Raw genomic sequence first — 17,424 nt, 5'->3', positions numbered from 1 at the left:
AAACAATTGTTATGTGGATGAAGATAAGACACCCCCCCCACACTCATGCAATTTGAAGAAAACAATTAAGGACTAAATTTTAATATAATTGATTGATATTTTCAAAAAATATACATATATAGTTCATTGATGGTTGAAATTTTGTTTAACATAGTGGGTAGGTCGTGAATGTTTAGAAACGTAAGATAATTCTCTTTAAGAAATTTACAAAATAGAACCGTTAACTGATTGATGGTTGAAATTTTGTTTAACATGGTGGGTAGATCGTGAATGTTTAGAAACGTAAGATAATTCTCTTTAAGAAATTTACAAAATAGAACCGCTAACTGATTGATGGCTGAAATTTTGTTTAACACCTGTGAGTAAGTTGAGTATGCCTAGAAACGTAAAATAATTTTAAAAACTTACAAAATAGAACCGCTAACTGATTGATGGTTGAAATTTTGTTTAACATCGAAGAGTAGATCGAGTATGCCTAGAAACGTAAGACAATTCTCTCTATAAAAACTTACAAAATAGAATCATAACTAATTGATGGTTGAAATTTTGTTTAACACCAGTGGGTAGGTTAAGAATTCCAAGAAACATAAGACAATTCTCTCTAAAAGACTTGCAAAATAGAACCGTAATCTCAGAAGATGGGGTGCCTCCTCACAATCGGGCACACCCATAAAAAACCATTTTTGATTATAAGTGTTTTTGTAATTTAGACAGAAGTGTACATGTACTTCTCCTTTCCTCTATATATGTTTTCGTACATAAACATGGAGACGTTTGTTTTATATATTCGTCATTAATTCTGAATCATAATTCATGATTTTCTAAAAGTGTTTTTTTTCACAAAAAATACACGTAAAATAAGAATGATTTTGAATCATGATTCTGAATACATGAACCAAACGTCCTCTTGTGATGAGGTAGTTAACTTGTAGTATCTATTGGTCCATTTAGTTCGCTGATTCGAGTTAGTTCGCTGATTCAAGTTTTTAATTTGAGTTGATATGTGACTTTATGTGAGAACCTTTTACTGTAGTAAAAAAATTAAATGTGATTGTTTCTGAGAGCTTTTTACTGTAGTAAAACTCGAATCGATAAAATAAACATGACATATACATTGGTAAAGATCATAGAGGCTAAATTTGTACACATGGTAGTTATCTGACTAGAAAGTCACATATTCCTAATTGAAAACTAAACTTAATCAAACTTGTATTTTGTCACATTGAGACAAAGGCGTTGGACAAGTACCAATAACCATCATCCACCCAGGTACTAAAACAAGTTCATCATTGTCTAAAATAATATGACCCCCAATGCTGCAACCCAAACTCCCAACACTCATCCACTTTGGTTGATATGTTAAACCAAAGTTCTGAAAAAAAAAAAAAACAAAACTTGAGACAACATAAAACTCTTACCATAATATGTTCATACCATTTAGCCAAAACATAAAGGTTACATACAGGCATGGAAGTTTTCATGAAAATCCTGCCATGGAGTACTAGTCACTGTCATAATTGTCTACATACTTATAGAAGCAACTATAAATAACTTAAATAGATAATAAGAACAAGGTGTTTTTTTTTTTTTCAAGTACTTTCTTTTTCACCATCACACAAAAGACCAGTTCATGAACATGAAAGCCAGGCAATGATTGGAATCATCGTCGTTAAGAACTTTCCATGCAACGGCCTGCTCGTACGACACCGGCCTCCCCATGCTCGACACGCATATTCCCGCTGGCAGATAGGCAAAACCCTACAGTTTTTGGTGGAAAAAAAAGACGTTTAAGAATGTTTCACTTTGTAAGGGTCCCCAGTTAGTCTTCATTATGATTCAGAATTGCCAAAGTCTCACTTACCTGCTGCATGATTTTGGAGAACTCAGAGCAGAGAGTCTTTCGACCAGCTTCGTCGAAAATCTTGTCGAGCATGATATCTTGAAGAGCCACGAGAGTTGTTTCAAGCATGTCAAGACCAGCCTGGTTCGAGAAGGTGAAAACAGGAGATGCCTGCAATAACATTTTTTTCAAGTTTGCCTTTTACTTGCATACAACGGCAGTAAAGTAAAGAAATCAAAATATTTTTAGGCGAAAAAGGGAAGAATCCATACATTTGTTTTAACCGTGCAGCACATAATTGCATCTGAATGGTGCCAAAGTCGCTTTAAAACAGCATCACCAGACTGGGATTCAACTTGAAAAATCTCTCCTCCTGTGTGTATCCTAAAACATACAAGAAAAGGGATGAAGATAAAACAAAACACAATTGGGGATTTTTTTTTTTTTTTCCAAAGTAGATTGTAAGACATCTATCTTAGATACTAGCCATACCTGTAGCTTCGACATATCCACTGAGCCAGAGTAAGAGCCTCTGGAGATTGAGGAAGGGGTTTTGGCCCCAACTGGGAGCCGAGCCTGGATGGAGCAATAGCCATAGCAACCCTCTGAACAGACCCAACAACACTACGCACATATTGGCGGGCCATAGCAGCCACATTGTCTCGTGTATGGTTCTCGAAAGTGAATTGGAAGGCGATAGTCAGGACTGATCTAAGATTATAACTATTTGTATCAGCTTCACTAGAAGGACGAGCACCACCAGATCCTACTTCAAGAGTCGAGGCCAAGTCGAGTGTGCGAGTAGCAGCAGGTGTATCCTGCATATAGAGAAGGAAATATAAGATAAGCAAAATGACATTCAAATAAATAACAATCAGCTAACAAGTTTTCAACAACAAATGAAAATTATGGCATTAAGTTAAGCTGTTTCACTGAACTGCTTTGGGGTCCAAAGGTATGACACGGAAACCAGATGGTAACAATGGAGCTTCATCAGCGAAGGATTCATCAATGGGCGCAAAAACGAGCTGAGCACAGGCACCAACTGCACTTTCATCAACACCGCTGCACAACTGTCAAGAACAAAAAAAAAAATGCATTAGAAAGGAAAATTGCAAAAACAATAAGCTCAAACTCCATTGAACAAACAAACAGTTTGGGTTAACCATAAGAAATGAGTTATAGTAGCCTCTAACCTGTAGTAAGTACATATCCCGTGCCAAAGCAACTTCTTCGGGTGAGAAAGCATGGCCCTCCAACCGAACTACTTCCAAAAACTGCAATAAGTAATAAAAGGCAGAGCTTCAAGATCTAACTATTATCCACTATAATATGATAGAGACATGAGACATGAGACATGAGACATGAGAAATGACTTCTTCAAGTGATCGAGTATTTACCTCCTCATGCTCCACCGTATGTGCAAGAGGTAAAATGACCTGGCTACTGGGAAAGCCCCCAGGCCTTGCACACGGAATTGCATAAGGACTAGCCTTAAGACATGAAGCAGAGTAAGCATCAACCCCGTAATCAGCCCACTCCGATCGGTGCTCCCTCAGGAAACGAACAAGCAAAGCAGGGGGAACATTCTGCAAGCATGACAAAGAACTATGAAATCAATGACTCATATAACAAGATATCACACACTGGTTAATCCGAAGTTGTAATGACATCCTATACTTATGACTTAAATGTTTCAGCAAGGACCGGCCCAGCCAGAGAGAGGACAACATTTTTATAGGTATTGTTAGATTACCTGAAGCAGCATAGAGGCCTTGGCACACAGCACCCCTCCAAAAGTTGGAAACATTGACGCATTGTACTGCGATCCAAGGAATTTGTTTGAAGAAGAATTTATGACAATGGTAACATCCTCCGCACCATCACTACCCAACAGCGACCATCCGTCATCCACAAACCCATTAACAGCATCATTAAAACCCCTAAAACCATTCACAGGTAATGGACAATGTTAAGGGGACAAATTAAAATAAAAGTTCTTCAATAGGAACACTCCAAGCATGACGTACTCGATTGAAGGTCCAAATGGACAGCAATTTCAAAGCCTTTTTTATTAACAAGTTTGAGAATCTTACCTGCAGAGTCTCTGACTAAATGTCCTTAAGACAGCGGGTTGCCGACCTCCACCGTACTGAATTTCTCCACTAGTTTCTTGAGCAATTTGCCGTATATGCCGCAAGGCCTATATGTGCGAAGATAAACATAAATTAGAAAAAGTAAATGTTTAACTAAGAAACCAAAAGAAAAAAGGAAATTCATTATAGTAGTTCTTACAGCAACTGTCATTTTCTGAGCAAGGATTTTGGATGACTCATAAAGTGGCCTGAGAACTTCGGGAACGCTCCAAGCCTGACAAACAAAGCAGTTTAAAATAAAAAAGCCGATTGAATATCAGATTTCGGCATACGTCGATCAAAATTGCCAAACTGGATATTTTAACTCACATCTAAATCAACATGATCAACAATATTAATAATAGAGCCACCGCCCTCACAAGGTCGGATCAGGTATCCACTCGGAAGCATTTCCGCTCTTACGAAACATGAAGATGGAGGACCAGTTGGACCACCAGTAGAAGTCGTCAAGGACCTCTCACATATCTGCAATATTGTATCTTAATCGGTAAAAGACCAAAGAAGAAAACAAAAACATTGAAAGTGGACAAATAATACTTCACAAGGAAATATTTATTTAATTACCACAAGACTGTTGTCTTCCAAACTAGTAGTATATCTCAGTGTCCAAAAGTCACGGGCTGCTGCTAACGTTGTAGGCGCATATGTCTGGAGAACGAAATTCAAAAGTTAGAAAATGAAAAAGTAGATGTGATTTCATACTTCTCAAAAAACAACCAAACAAAACTGTTCTCATTAGCTAACCTGCATGTATATGAGCTCAATCGTCCCACCATTTCCAGTAGGGATTACGCTCAACACATCAACGCAACGGCAGTCGCGAAACCACGATGGACGATCTTTAAGTATCTCAGCGACCTACATTCAATAATTTTATAGTTTATTTTAGACCCCAAAAAAGAAAAGAGAAACTCAATTTGAGGGGATCAAACTACAAGTACCTTTGCGGGCTCTAGGCTCACAAGACCGCAAGCACGTGCTGCTACCCCACTACAGTTGCGGGAAACAGCAACGATACCAATAGAATCCGGACCAGGCTACAAAATCAAACCCTTAACAAATTAAAAGAGATCTTAAAGCACAAGCACCAATTCATTACATGCATTATTAACATGTATGTCTAAAACAAAATTTGAAGAATTTTTTGAGTATTTTACCTTCATCCCAATCATCTGGACCCAGTCGACAGCAGTTCCGGTAGCCTTGGATAGGAACTCTGCCAGGGTCTCCTCTGCTATTGCTAGGAGACTAACATATATAGAAGGTTCATAAGCTTCTCGATCCAAAATCATAACAATGGAAATTTTGATCCAAAAAGAAGAAAATTTCTTACCCAGCTGGGTTGTTGGCATCCCTTTGGGGATGCTGAGGTGTTGGGTTTTGCTGTTGTTGGTTTTGACCACTCATGACCACAGACTCACAACTATTGTCTGTGGTCGCCCCGGACGCCTGTTAAACACGAACAATAGAGTTCTTAAAATGAAAATGCAACATCATAAAGTTATTCAAAACAACAGTAGGCAATACAGATGACAAAATGCGATAAGATTTGGCCTTTAGAACATATGAAAAGAAGGCTTACAGTATGCAGTTGTTGTCGCATATATCCGTTCTCATAAACCAAATGAGAAACCTGCTTCTGCAAGCGATCATTTTCTTCCATCAACAGCTTGTTCATTGCAGACAGCTTTCGATTCACTGTCTGCAGCCGAGAAGCTTCCTTCCTCTGCTTTTCTCGACATCTACAGAAAGAACATTAACAATTATCGAGTTTTAGCGATTAAGTCATTGATTTAGAAGCTGAAAAACACTCCAGACATTTGTAAAGATCGTGTCTTGGCCACTAGCATAAGCATACTAAACAGAGAGAGAAAGTTGGATTTTATGGTTATAGTATAACAAGCATTGAATCACGGGTAGTATAAAAACATTGTTGTGCACTATAAAGAAGAAAAGAGAACAGAGAAAACTTCCTTTACAAACCAATGAATGATAAAAACAATACAATTTTTAACTGTTATATTAAATCGAGATCATATTAGATTAAAAAAAGTATGATAACATTTAGCGAAACATGATAAAGATTTAACAAAAACCCGTATCCTGCTTCTCCATAGAAGTAGGACTTTTAACATGTTAGCTACCAAAGATTTAAAATCAATTCCTCTGCAGAAAAGACAAATTAAGGGTAAAAAGAATATCATATGGACAGAATAAATTCTGTGCGGTCATTATCCTTCAAAAGCAGAGGAAAGCAAGCCAAGGCCTATTCTGGGGAGGGACCTGGCACATTGTTATTTCTCATTTTATATTTCGCACATTCACTACCGTTGCATGAAGATATATAAAAGGCTCAGTACCAAACAAAAGTTTCCCTTCTGAGAACTTCAGTAACATCATCATCATCATCATCATCATCATCATCATCATTATTATTATTATTATTATTATTATTAGTATGAAAACCCAGGATTTGAAATAAAGAAAAGTAGTATAGAAAAAGTAAAAAGACATCTTAAAGCCACTTAATTCGCTGTCATCACGCTTCATTAAGTTCAAAAAACTCGTGACAAAAGAGAAAAAGAAAAACTCTTTTGTAATGAAATTGTCAGGCATTTTCAAAACAAAAAGCTTTCCCTGAGGACATCTACAAAAGAAGAGAGAAAAAGAAAGAAGAAAGAGAGTAAGGAGATAAAAATAAAAATAAAAATAAAAATAATAATAATAATAAAAATAACTATCTAAAAAGTAGAAAAATGGGTAAAGAAGAATAAAACAATACTATCCACAGGAAATGGACAAAATCCTTTTTCATTAAGCAGATAACAGCTAGAGGAGGCACAACCCACGCATAAAAGAAAATCTCTTGAAATTCTCCTTGTAATTCTAAGGAGTAAAATATTGATAAAATGGTTTAAAAAATAAACACAAAGATACTAGTGTACAAAAACGAGGAAAAAGAGGAAAACTTTTGATTCCCAAAGAAGCAGTGCTTTTTCAAAAGACTCAACAGAAGATATGAAATAAGCATGAAGCATGAAAGAAAAAGAAAAAAAGCGCATTTTCCCAAAACTCCCAAGCAAAATAGAATAAAAAAAGAAGTTTATTATGTCAGTTGATTCAACAAGCATTACCCACATCTAGACAACAACGGCAGAGCAGACCTATGTTTGATTCCTCATTTTTTATTTTATTATTCAAACAAACGAAATGAGGAAAAAAAAAATCTTAATAGAAGAAATTTGAGACAGCCCCAGAAGACAAAGAAGGTCCAACACTAGAGTAAAACAAAACAATACAAGAAAGTGCATAATCAGATGAGAAAATAGATATAAAAAAAACCCCACCTAAAAAATGACTCCGTTACCAGAGCTTAGAACAAAAGTGAGGCAAAAAAAAAAAAAAAAAACTTCCAGATTCAAAACAAAGAATGTGAAATGAAATCACAGAAAGTGATCAAAATAAAAGACAGAAATATTCTTGTGGATTCAAAAACACTCATTCACACATAAGACCGAACACAGAAAACCCATTACATATTTCCCATCACACATTCATAAATATAATATATATATATATATATATATATATAGAATATATAGAATATATAGATATATAAATATACCTGCGGTTCTGAAACCAAACTTTGATCTGCTTAGGCTCAATGTTGGAGAGAATAGGGCACTCCCTAATGAGCTGTTGCCTTCTCAAGGAGCTAGGCTTTGGGCATTCCGAGTAGACTCTCTCCAAAGCCTCAACTTGCTCTGGAGTATATCTCACGTACTTACTGCTATCCATTTGCTTATTGATGTTATTACTGTTGTCTTTGTGGATCACAAGCGCCATGCAAAAGAAAGCTCTATAATCTGAGCGCCTAAAAAAAAAAATTGCCCATTAAACATAACAACAAACACCAAAGAACAAGGACTACCCAGAAAAGAAAAAAGTCTTCTTTGTGGTCCTAAACAGATATCTTTGAGAAAGAATGAGACTTTTTTTTTCTTTTCTTTACTCTATTGTTGGTGTTGATCTTCTTCTTCTTCTGCTGTGTTTTTGTTGTTGTTGTTGTTGTTGTTGTTGTTGTTGTTGTTGTTGTTCTTGCTGCTGCTGCTGTCAAGGGGCAGGCTCTCTTCACCAAGAGAGCCTCCGCTCTCGTTCATCAGCGGGTAAGGCCCTTGCTTTGCTTTGTTTGTTGTTTGCGTCTTCTTTCTTCTCTCTCTAAAAGTTCCTCTCTCTAGAGATAGAAAAAAGGGGAGGAAAGACTGGAGAGAGGTGGTGTTGTATGTGTTTTTGAACAGTGGTGTTGTTGGTGGTCTTTTTCTCGGACGCCAATCTCGAGAATTTTTCTAGACACAAACCCACAGAAATACAGATTGAGAATATGAGAGTAGAGATATATAGATAGAGAGAGAGAGAGAGAGAGATATATGGTTTTGTTTGTGGCTTTGTAAGTGACAAATACCCAAAAAAAAAAAAAAAAAAAAGTGTGGCTAATCCATTGCTCTGGCCTGCCTGACCCTGCCCTGCCCTTGTTTTTTTTCCCCCCCTCTTTTTCTTTTATTCTTTTATGGGTTTTTATTTTTTTATTTTTTTTTACTAAAACAACAGAAAAGGCTAGAATTTTTTTTTTTCTCTCTCTTTCTGGCTGTGTAAGAGTATAACTGTGTGATGTGAAAATTGAAAAAGAAAGGAGAGAGAATGGAAAAGAGAAATCGAATGTTAAATGAATTTTGATTGATGTTTTTTTAAAAAAAATTTAAGATCTGTTTAATTTATTAATTAAAATTTTTAATTTAAATTAAGATGTAATTTTATGTAAAAATTTTAAATTTAAATTGATAAAATGAATAAGATGTTAATCTATTTATGTATTTACGTGTGCTGATACAAAATAAAGACATGATATGTGATATGAGGCTGTTCTGGTGGAATACCCAGAAAAAGCCAGTAACGACAGCAGCAGAGCAGAAGTGAAGGAGACGTTTTTTTTGACGATTGAATGTCCAATATCTCTTCTATCACTCTCTCTCTCTCCATCTTGGAGAAATAAAGGATAACAAAAATATTATGTTATTTCATTATTATATTAGACAAAAGAAAAAAAAAAAAAGGTACTGTGTAGCTTCTCCTCTGTAATGGTAACAATAGTGGCTCATTTTGTTTGATGCACATTATGAATATGCAGTGCATGTGGGATGCATCTATCTATGTATGTATGTGTACGTATCCATTTGTGTGCATGGGATGTTATATACGTATATATATGTATGTAAATATATGTGTGTGTGTATATACACATGTAATGTAAGAGAGAGAGAGTCTATGGGCGCGGAGAAGAGTGCATGGGAGTCGTGAAGGCTGAGAATAAAGGGACAAAAATGATGCTGTAATGCCTTTGCTTTTACTGGTTTGTTTTGTTATGTAAAGGACCAGAGTGGGTATGGGGCTCGTTACCACATTACAATGGGGCTGACCCGAGCCCGGAACTACTTTTCTCCTTTTTTTTTTTTTCTCTTTCCTTTTCGAGATAAATTAACATATTTTATATGTGGTAATATTTTCACCAGTCCCCTTGAATTCTGAAATCATTATCATTCTATCTTTTAAATTTAAAAAACTCTCACTTCACCTCTTAAATTTTAAATTTGTCTCATTTAATCATTTTTATAAGATTTTTTGTTTAAATCATACTGAAAAATATGTGATTAAGGGGACGTTTGGTTGGAGGATTTAAACCATGACTTGAATCATGGTTCATGGTTCATTACAGTGTTTTCTCTCACAAAAAATACACGTAAATAAAAAATAATTCTAATCACACGATTCTAATCCATGAACGAAACGTCTCATAAGTGTAGTCATTTAATTTTTATTTTTTTTAATAGAAATCTAAATATAAGAATCACGTGACTGAGTTATTCATTTTTTATTTTTAATAGAAATTACAACATAAAAGATTAAGTGAGAACAATTCAAAATTTAAGAGAAAAAAAGTAAGAGTTTTTAAAGGTTAAGGGAGAAACGGGAGACAAGCCTAAAATTTAGGGGCACTAATGATAATATTTCTATAATGATCTAGAATAATTTATTTACGACTGGTAAAAATAATTTTTACAATTCTGTTACGACTGATAAAATATAATTTACATGATAAATCAAAAAGAAATTTAACCTAGCATAATTGCAAAATCAAATAACAAAAAAAATAAACTAGAAACATAAGGAGTTCAAGAGGACGAAGAAAAAGATAAAAACTCTACGTTGATCTTAAAGAATTCTCTACGTAGATGAATCTTCATGAGCTCCAATAGAATTCCTCATTGCTTCTCTCTATCTCTCGAAAGACGACTAAGAAAAATTGAGGAAAAATGTGTCTCAATAATCACACCTATTTATAGCTTTCAAAGTTGAGTCGAAAACAGAAAAATTCGGATGCCCTTTAGAAGTTAAAATTAGGAAAGATTGCACCAGGGCCGTAGCTCTAAGGCCTCGTTCACTTCGCAGATTCGAGTTGAGATATGATATTTTCTGAGAGCTTTTTACTGTAGCAGAAAAAGTTAGATATCATATTTTCTGAGAGCTTTTTACTGTATAAACCTAAAATTGAAAACTCGTATCGGTGAATTTTGAGTGTGGTTGAGCTCTGCCTATCAATACTGTCGTAGCACTCCCTTTTCTTCAGCCACGGCGCGTGCTTGGGACTTTTTCAAAACGTCTTTTTGATCTTCTAAACTTTTTTTGCCTCTAGAATACACGTACAAAACACAAAAACACCATTAAATTATGAGATATTCAAGAATAAATTAAAGTAAGAAAATATAGAAAAAATTGATCAAAACAAGTATGAAATATAGCACTTATCACGTACATATATATGGTCAATAATGAGAAATCATATCCATATTATTTTCTTTAATTATAAATACCCCGTAACTATAATTTAATACAATATTCTTTTCATGGAATTTCTAAAGCCAAATGATTAGTTCAACAATAATGGAACTTTAGTTATTGACTCAAATTACATGTCAATATAATATATCCATAGCAATGAGGTAATTTCAAAATTTGAAAGGTCTCTCTATCTAACAAGTTTATATCTTTGGTATAAGAAATCATGAAATTTTTGGAAATTACAAAAACATATCTCAAACTGCTAATTCATAGAATTATGCCAACATACATAGTAAGAAACAATAGAAGCTTCAGTCCACTATGTTGGCCGAATCAACAAAATCACGATATAACTTCAAAAAACTAATATCCAAAAAGTATCACAAGAAAAACACACACAACGCTAAAGGTGGAAATCAATTATACATAGACACATGATCTTTATATATTCACATGACTATACCAGAATATATAATCATCACATATAAGATGAAAAAATGATAGATAATGCCTCACTTATTATGTACATATACACACTTACACACACACACACACACATATATATATATATATTTTTTTTTTTTTCATCTAAACTTGGTCATAGAGCTATGGCATATGGGTTGCACAGTGGAAATATAAGAGAATATTCAGCTCTTGTAGAACACTTTAAAGCAATTCTAAATCAACAAAAATGATTATTTAAGATTCGTGTTAATGTTAAACCAAACATTTTAATTCGAATTTGTGCCTAAAGATTCAAATTAGTGTTTGGTTTAAAAATAAAGATGGGTCATTCAAATCATCAACTACAATTTAAATTATTGATTTTAGAATACATCTCCCCGCGATAAATTCAACAATTCAAACTGTTAAAAAGTTCAAACACAATTTTTTTTTTTTACTTTTTTTTTTCTCTCTTCGATTCCAAATTTAAAAATATCATACCTTATTCATTAAAATTCCAAATGTGGAGATTTTTTTTTCTGTGTTCATAATAAAGAGAGAGAAAATTCTTTGAAATTCATCATTTACAATGAGGTTTTATTTGTAAAACTCTAATGACAGTTTTCAATCCAAACACAATTCAAATTTTATTCCCAATTTAAATTATAATTTATTTACATATCCAAAACATTCACACTAAAAATCAGATTATTTATAATACAAATTACTCCAAATTTGAGTTGTATAAATAGTTAAAGTAAACATGGTAGAACGGGTCTAATTGGTATATTTGTGTGTGTGTGTGTGTAAAAGCAGAAGATCAATATAGCATACTAAATGACTGATTACGTAAATTTATTGTACTAATTATGTGAGAACATATTAATTGGTTAGTAGCAGAGAAGTAGCAAAGAAAAACTATTTACTCTTTTTTGTTCTCTTATACATTAATTAATGATTTCTCATATCTCATATATAATAATTAGTTAAAAACAAAATACTGTACTAATTGGTCAACAAGAATGGAGAGAAGTAGCTAGCACACTGAAAGCTATTAGTGGTGGACTTTAAGAGCTTAAAACTAATATGAACCACATAATACAGAGAAAAAAATACAGCATATTCCGTGGACAAGCATTTCATGCAAGAAGAAAAAATGGCCATCCATAGTACCTTATTTATGTGAACCTAGTACATAGTACTACCATATATATATATAATATTATATAGATACATTAATCAATATATATATATATATATATATGTGTGTTTGTCATATATGTTTCAAGCTCGCGCTTACAAATCAGTAAAAAGATCATAATTTCATGTGTGCAGGGATATTATGAACCCGACCTACATGCTTTTCGTTCACTATCTGCCAAGTGGCATTACAAATTGTTGGGGTATTATAAGGACTAATTAAGGAGATCTTACATTATAGGGCTAGGGCAACATGAAAAATGCATTTATAATTATCTACCTAGCTATATTAGGCTAATTAAAACCACTTTATTCCCACATGCATAGATTCTAATCAATTAAGCCTCCTTTAATCAAACTGCAGTAAATGATCTCGTTGTGTTAAGTTTCAAACAGTGCCCAAGGGCTAAGGGCTAGATTCTAAACTCTTGAAAATTCACTTTTGTGGTTAATTATGAATAGGATCGAGTTCGACCATCACCAACCATTCCTTTTGGTAACAATTGAGAATGTTTCCCACCTCCATCCCTTCACTCAGAAGAATCCAATAGCTGAAGAGAGAGAGGTGAGAGAGAGGGAGAGAGAGAGAGAGAGAGAGAGATGATGGGTAAGAAAAGCAATTGACTTTTAGATTTCACGAGGTTGACATTTTTACACAAAAGGCACAGTTCATATCTTGAAAGCATCCAAGGCTTGAAAACAAAATTTCAAAGTTGCCTCTCTCTCTCTCTCTTTTATATATATATATATATATATATATGTGTGTGTGTGTGTGTGTGTATATATATATGTATATATATCTTGTATAGATAAATATTAAGAGGCTTATGATGAGAAAGGCTGGAGGAGTCAATGGTTACACAGACTCACTTGGTGTCTTCTTGTCTCCCTAGATATAAATGTTATGATGATGGAGAAGCCCTTAAATATTGTTTGCTTTTTCCCTCTCTTTTTTCTTTTCTTTCCATTTTTTTTTTCTTGAATCGATCAAAGATAAAAAGAAGCACACAAAATTAGGGTAAATTAGGATTTTAAAGAACACTAAGACCCCACCATTGTTGGGTCAGGTCCACTGATCATCCATGTTCCCATACATCAATATTAAGACCCCATTAATTGTTATAAAAAAAATGTTAAGACCCCATTTGCGTGATTTTGCAAAAATTTACAACAAAAGTTTGGCTGAAATGGAACTCCCTTTTTCTTTCCCTTTTCCAGCTCCATATCAATCTTAAGGGAACAAAAAAAAAAGTTTTTATTTTTCTTTGGGTGGAGGAGATATTGGACCGAAGGAGTAGACCCCATTTCATGTCATGCACCAAAAGAGTAGTCTTAGAGACTCACAAAAACAATAATAATACCCCACCACCGCACATTTCTCTCTCTAGAATTGTGTGCCTTTAATTTGCTTCAATTTTACTTCTCTCTCTCTCTCCATGCATGATAAGAAGTGTAAAGGTATAGCAAGAGATTGGCATGGATAAATATTAAAGATATTAGAAGGAAAGGCAGTAGTATTATAATTGATAGGATTTGCTCATGTGAGGGAAAATCTTAATATGTTTGCTACTAATAATTATGGGTGAGCAATATGATCATATATATATAATGCATGGTATGATTAGGAGTGGTATTTAAGTATATGAATTTAATTTGTCAACACTACCTTTGAAAAAAGACAAAGGCAAAAGAGGAAGGAGAGAGAGAGGGTACTTTGCATTAATGACATTTATATCACTTGTCAACATATGAAAACATCACCTTGCATTTCCTTTTTCCATCTCACCAGAATTCAAATATTCTGTTTAATTTTTAATGTTTCAATTAATATTTAATCAATCAAATCATACTACATTATCTCATAATAAATACAAAATAATTAGTTAAAAAGCAGTTCAAATTTCTTATACAGTGTGGCATGATATAGTTAGTTAAACACTAATTGAGACATCAAAATTGAACAAAGAATTTTGAGTTCCACCATGATGAGTATAAGAGAAATTTAAAGTTGAGTATGAAAAAAAATTACTTTAGATAATTGTAAGATGCAATTCAAAATGGCTTAATTATCATCAAATTTAATTAAATTGTCATATATTTTTTCTAATCTCTTCTGATTTTAGTGTGATTTTAATGATCAAAAACTGTGTCTACTAGCGTGATAGTTTCTTTCATATTCTATCAAAATTCTCCCGATTCATTTGATTGTATTTGTTGTTTTTTTTATATACTCATGATGTTGAACAACTAATTGACACACATTCTTTAATTCATGGGGGTACTTTTTTCTCGAACTTATTATTATCTTATTACATATTTATTCACATATATATAATATTGATATGTTATAGAATGTTAAATTCATAATAATAAGTGTTGTTATATCAAAGAAAAGATTGTAATAATAAGTGGCTTCCAGCACAATAGGAAAAACCTATAAGAAGTGACATTTTCAATGACAGCTTTCTGTTATATATGTGTGTATATATATATATATATATGCTCTCAAACATATATTAATATGAATTGATTCAAACGTTCTTTTTTAAGGAAAACACAAATGTTAGTGTTCGTAACAGTTTGATATTGCTAGTACCATCATTTTGCCTTTCATCAATACCATCTCCACCTCAGTTCAGCTCCATTATCATTTATGTGGTCACTTTCTTATGCATGTTTCATATAATTTCTAATCATTTTCCTCTGGCCAGTCAAATAATTTATAAAAAAGCACATTATAATTATAAATAACCGTTTAGATAAATTTGCATTAGAAACCTAGAGGAAAAAAAATGCTTCTTGATTAATTATAGATTGCCAACAAATAGAAAATTTAGACATATATACATAAGACTATCATATAGAGATGCAAAGAATTCATGAAAATTACTTATATCGCTCTCTAATTTCTACAACCTAACCAAAAAATAAATAAATAAATAAGAGAGAGAGAGAGAGAGAGAGAGAGAGAGAAGTGTAGTTAAGAGTTTTTTTCTTCTCTTTTTTTAAGGTAGTGTAGTAGGAGTTTAATTTGATTCTGTATGATTGTGAATGTAGCTACAGATTTAATCATATTTATATAATATCTAGTTGGGTCACATCTCAAAACATTTAGTCTCTCATGTATACTTTGATTACCAAAAAGTATTCGTAATGCTTCATAATTCCCATATTTCCCATGATCGTGATCAAAGTCTACGTCGATATTCATAAACATCTCAAATACCTTACAATTAATTTATTCAAAGAAAATATACGGCACATGTAAAAGATGTGCAAATACTGCTAGTCAACTTTTCCCATAATTAGTTTTTCGGGGTACCATAATTAGTTATATAGAGCCACGTCTAATTCATTTTTAAGGACTGTTGCAATGCTTTTTTAATAAGAACCATCTTCAAGAATTCAGAGCTTTAAAAAAAAAAAAAAAAAAAAAAAACCCCTCGGGAATAGTATTACATATGGTATAAAACTACGTAGGGCTAACAAATTATATGGTCTATTCCTGCTATGAAAAGAATAATTATGCCCTAATTAAATAGGTTAGTATGCATACATTCACCAAAGAAAGGTTTATAATACAGGTGAAGAACAATAGTCAAAAAAGAAAAAAAGGATTGAAGAGATTTTGTTTGATTTTTGTTTTTATTTCTGAAAATTATTTTTTTTCCTTTTCAAATTGAAGTTGCCATCCTACCAAACCAAGCCCTTATAGCATGCTGTTTAAACCCTTCTAGCATGTTATTTAATGTTTCAATCAACTAAATAAAGTGACATAAAGTGGCTTTCTTTTCGCTAAGAAGTGACATAAAAGAAAAAATTATTGAACTTGTACTTAGAGTGTATGCAGTTTGAATTTTTACTCTTCACTCTTAATTAATATTTTTTTATTAATATAATTATTTGACTAAAAAAATATTACTCAACAATAATGAGTAAAAATTCAAACCTTTTATCTCATGGTTCGTAAAATAAGATTTGGTATACGAAAAACTGAATTAACATGTGAATATTTTATTTATTTATTTATTTATTTTGCTAAAAGAACAATACTGTATACTATGTATACATTTTCCCCACTCATAGATGGGACCCTTTTGGTTTGTAAATGGCTAGTACTCTTAAAAAGTTCTGCATATTTCATGTGGATTTCAAATGGACATCATTGAGGGTGAGAATATAAGGAAAAACAAGTCCATGTCTAATATGTCCTTCTTGTCCTGAAGCTAACAACCCAAGCTCGGATAAGAGGTGAAGAAAAATCATGGAGTTCCTAAAAAAAGACAAATCCAAACAACCGTTTGGGGTCTTAGGGAAAAATTGAAATGATTTCATTGTGGAAACATTGGGAATCAGATAATGTAAAAACAAAAGAGGGCAATAGTGATGTGTTGAATATTGAGAACCCAGTACCCCAATACCTTTGATGAAGAGATAATTGAGAGGAATCATATTGTTTGATTGACCCATCGCTCAAAATCATTGAAAAAATGGTCAATTTACTATGTGCCACTTTTTGACCCTCATTTCTTTTTCTCATTTTCATTCCTCTAATAAAATGAACATTCAAAAGGGTTGAATTATTTTCATTTTCATGAGACTTTTTTTTTTTCCCTATTATGACTTGAAATACTGAAATTCTAGTTAAACTTATCGAAATGAAAATTAATATGTTGACTTAATCTCTTCAAATGGATCCAATAATGAGCTATGCAAATTGAACCACTTCTGATTTTACGAGTACATACTCGAGGGCAAATCGAGTGTCAAGTCCCGAATTGATCACCTTTTACTCTATGCTTAATAGTATTGCCATTCATCTGCTCATGGACGGACGTCAACCCGTGGTTGTGACGATTATACTGCAGATAACAGTCTGATCGAGAGGTT

The 17,424-nt window shown here is 33.2% G+C and overlaps 1 protein-coding gene across 1 annotated transcript; it reads right to left on the bottom strand.

Moving 5' to 3' along the window:
- Positions 1 to 1,398: 1,398 nt before the first annotated feature.
- On the bottom strand, positions 1,399 to 8,040 carry LOC21408685 (homeobox-leucine zipper protein ATHB-14). Its single transcript, XM_010100268.2, has 19 exons — positions 8,009 to 8,040; positions 7,622 to 7,870; positions 5,579 to 5,738; positions 5,330 to 5,445; positions 5,154 to 5,244; positions 4,938 to 5,033; positions 4,741 to 4,854; positions 4,561 to 4,644; positions 4,306 to 4,461; positions 4,136 to 4,210; positions 3,937 to 4,043; positions 3,597 to 3,783; positions 3,241 to 3,429; positions 3,037 to 3,117; positions 2,779 to 2,913; positions 2,333 to 2,658; positions 2,113 to 2,224; positions 1,862 to 2,011; positions 1,399 to 1,758 (listed from the first exon to the last, which is right to left on the bottom strand). The coding sequence occupies exons 2-19, from the start codon at positions 7,840 to 7,842 to the stop codon at positions 1,612 to 1,614; spliced, it is 2,547 nt and encodes an 848-aa protein (XP_010098570.1). The 5' UTR covers positions 7,843 to 7,870; positions 8,009 to 8,040; the 3' UTR covers positions 1,399 to 1,611.
- Between the last annotated feature and the right edge of the window lie 9,384 nt (positions 8,041 to 17,424).

This window comes from Morus notabilis, unplaced genomic scaffold, assembly GCF_000414095.1.
Source record: "Morus notabilis unplaced genomic scaffold, ASM41409v2 Scaffold276, whole genome shotgun sequence".
Lineage (NCBI taxonomy): Eukaryota > Viridiplantae > Streptophyta > Magnoliopsida > Rosales > Moraceae > Morus > Morus notabilis.
Note: the sequence above shows the minus strand (reverse complement) of the source record. Positions and strands in the feature narration are given on the sequence as shown.

Bases quoted from the DNA above. Each gene is read 5' to 3' on its own strand.
- LOC21408685 (XM_010100268.2), bottom strand. From the start codon at position 7,842: ATGGCGCTTGTGATCCACAAAGACAACAGTAATAACATCAATAAGCAA. The intron at 4,044-4,135 runs GTAAGAACTACT...TCGCACATATAG, and splicing joins CTCAGAAAATGACAGTTGCT to GCCTTGCGGCATATACGGCA. The intron at 1,759-1,861 runs GTAAGTGAGACT...CAAAAACTGTAG, and splicing joins TCTCCAAAATCATGCAGCAG to GGTTTTGCCTATCTGCCAGC.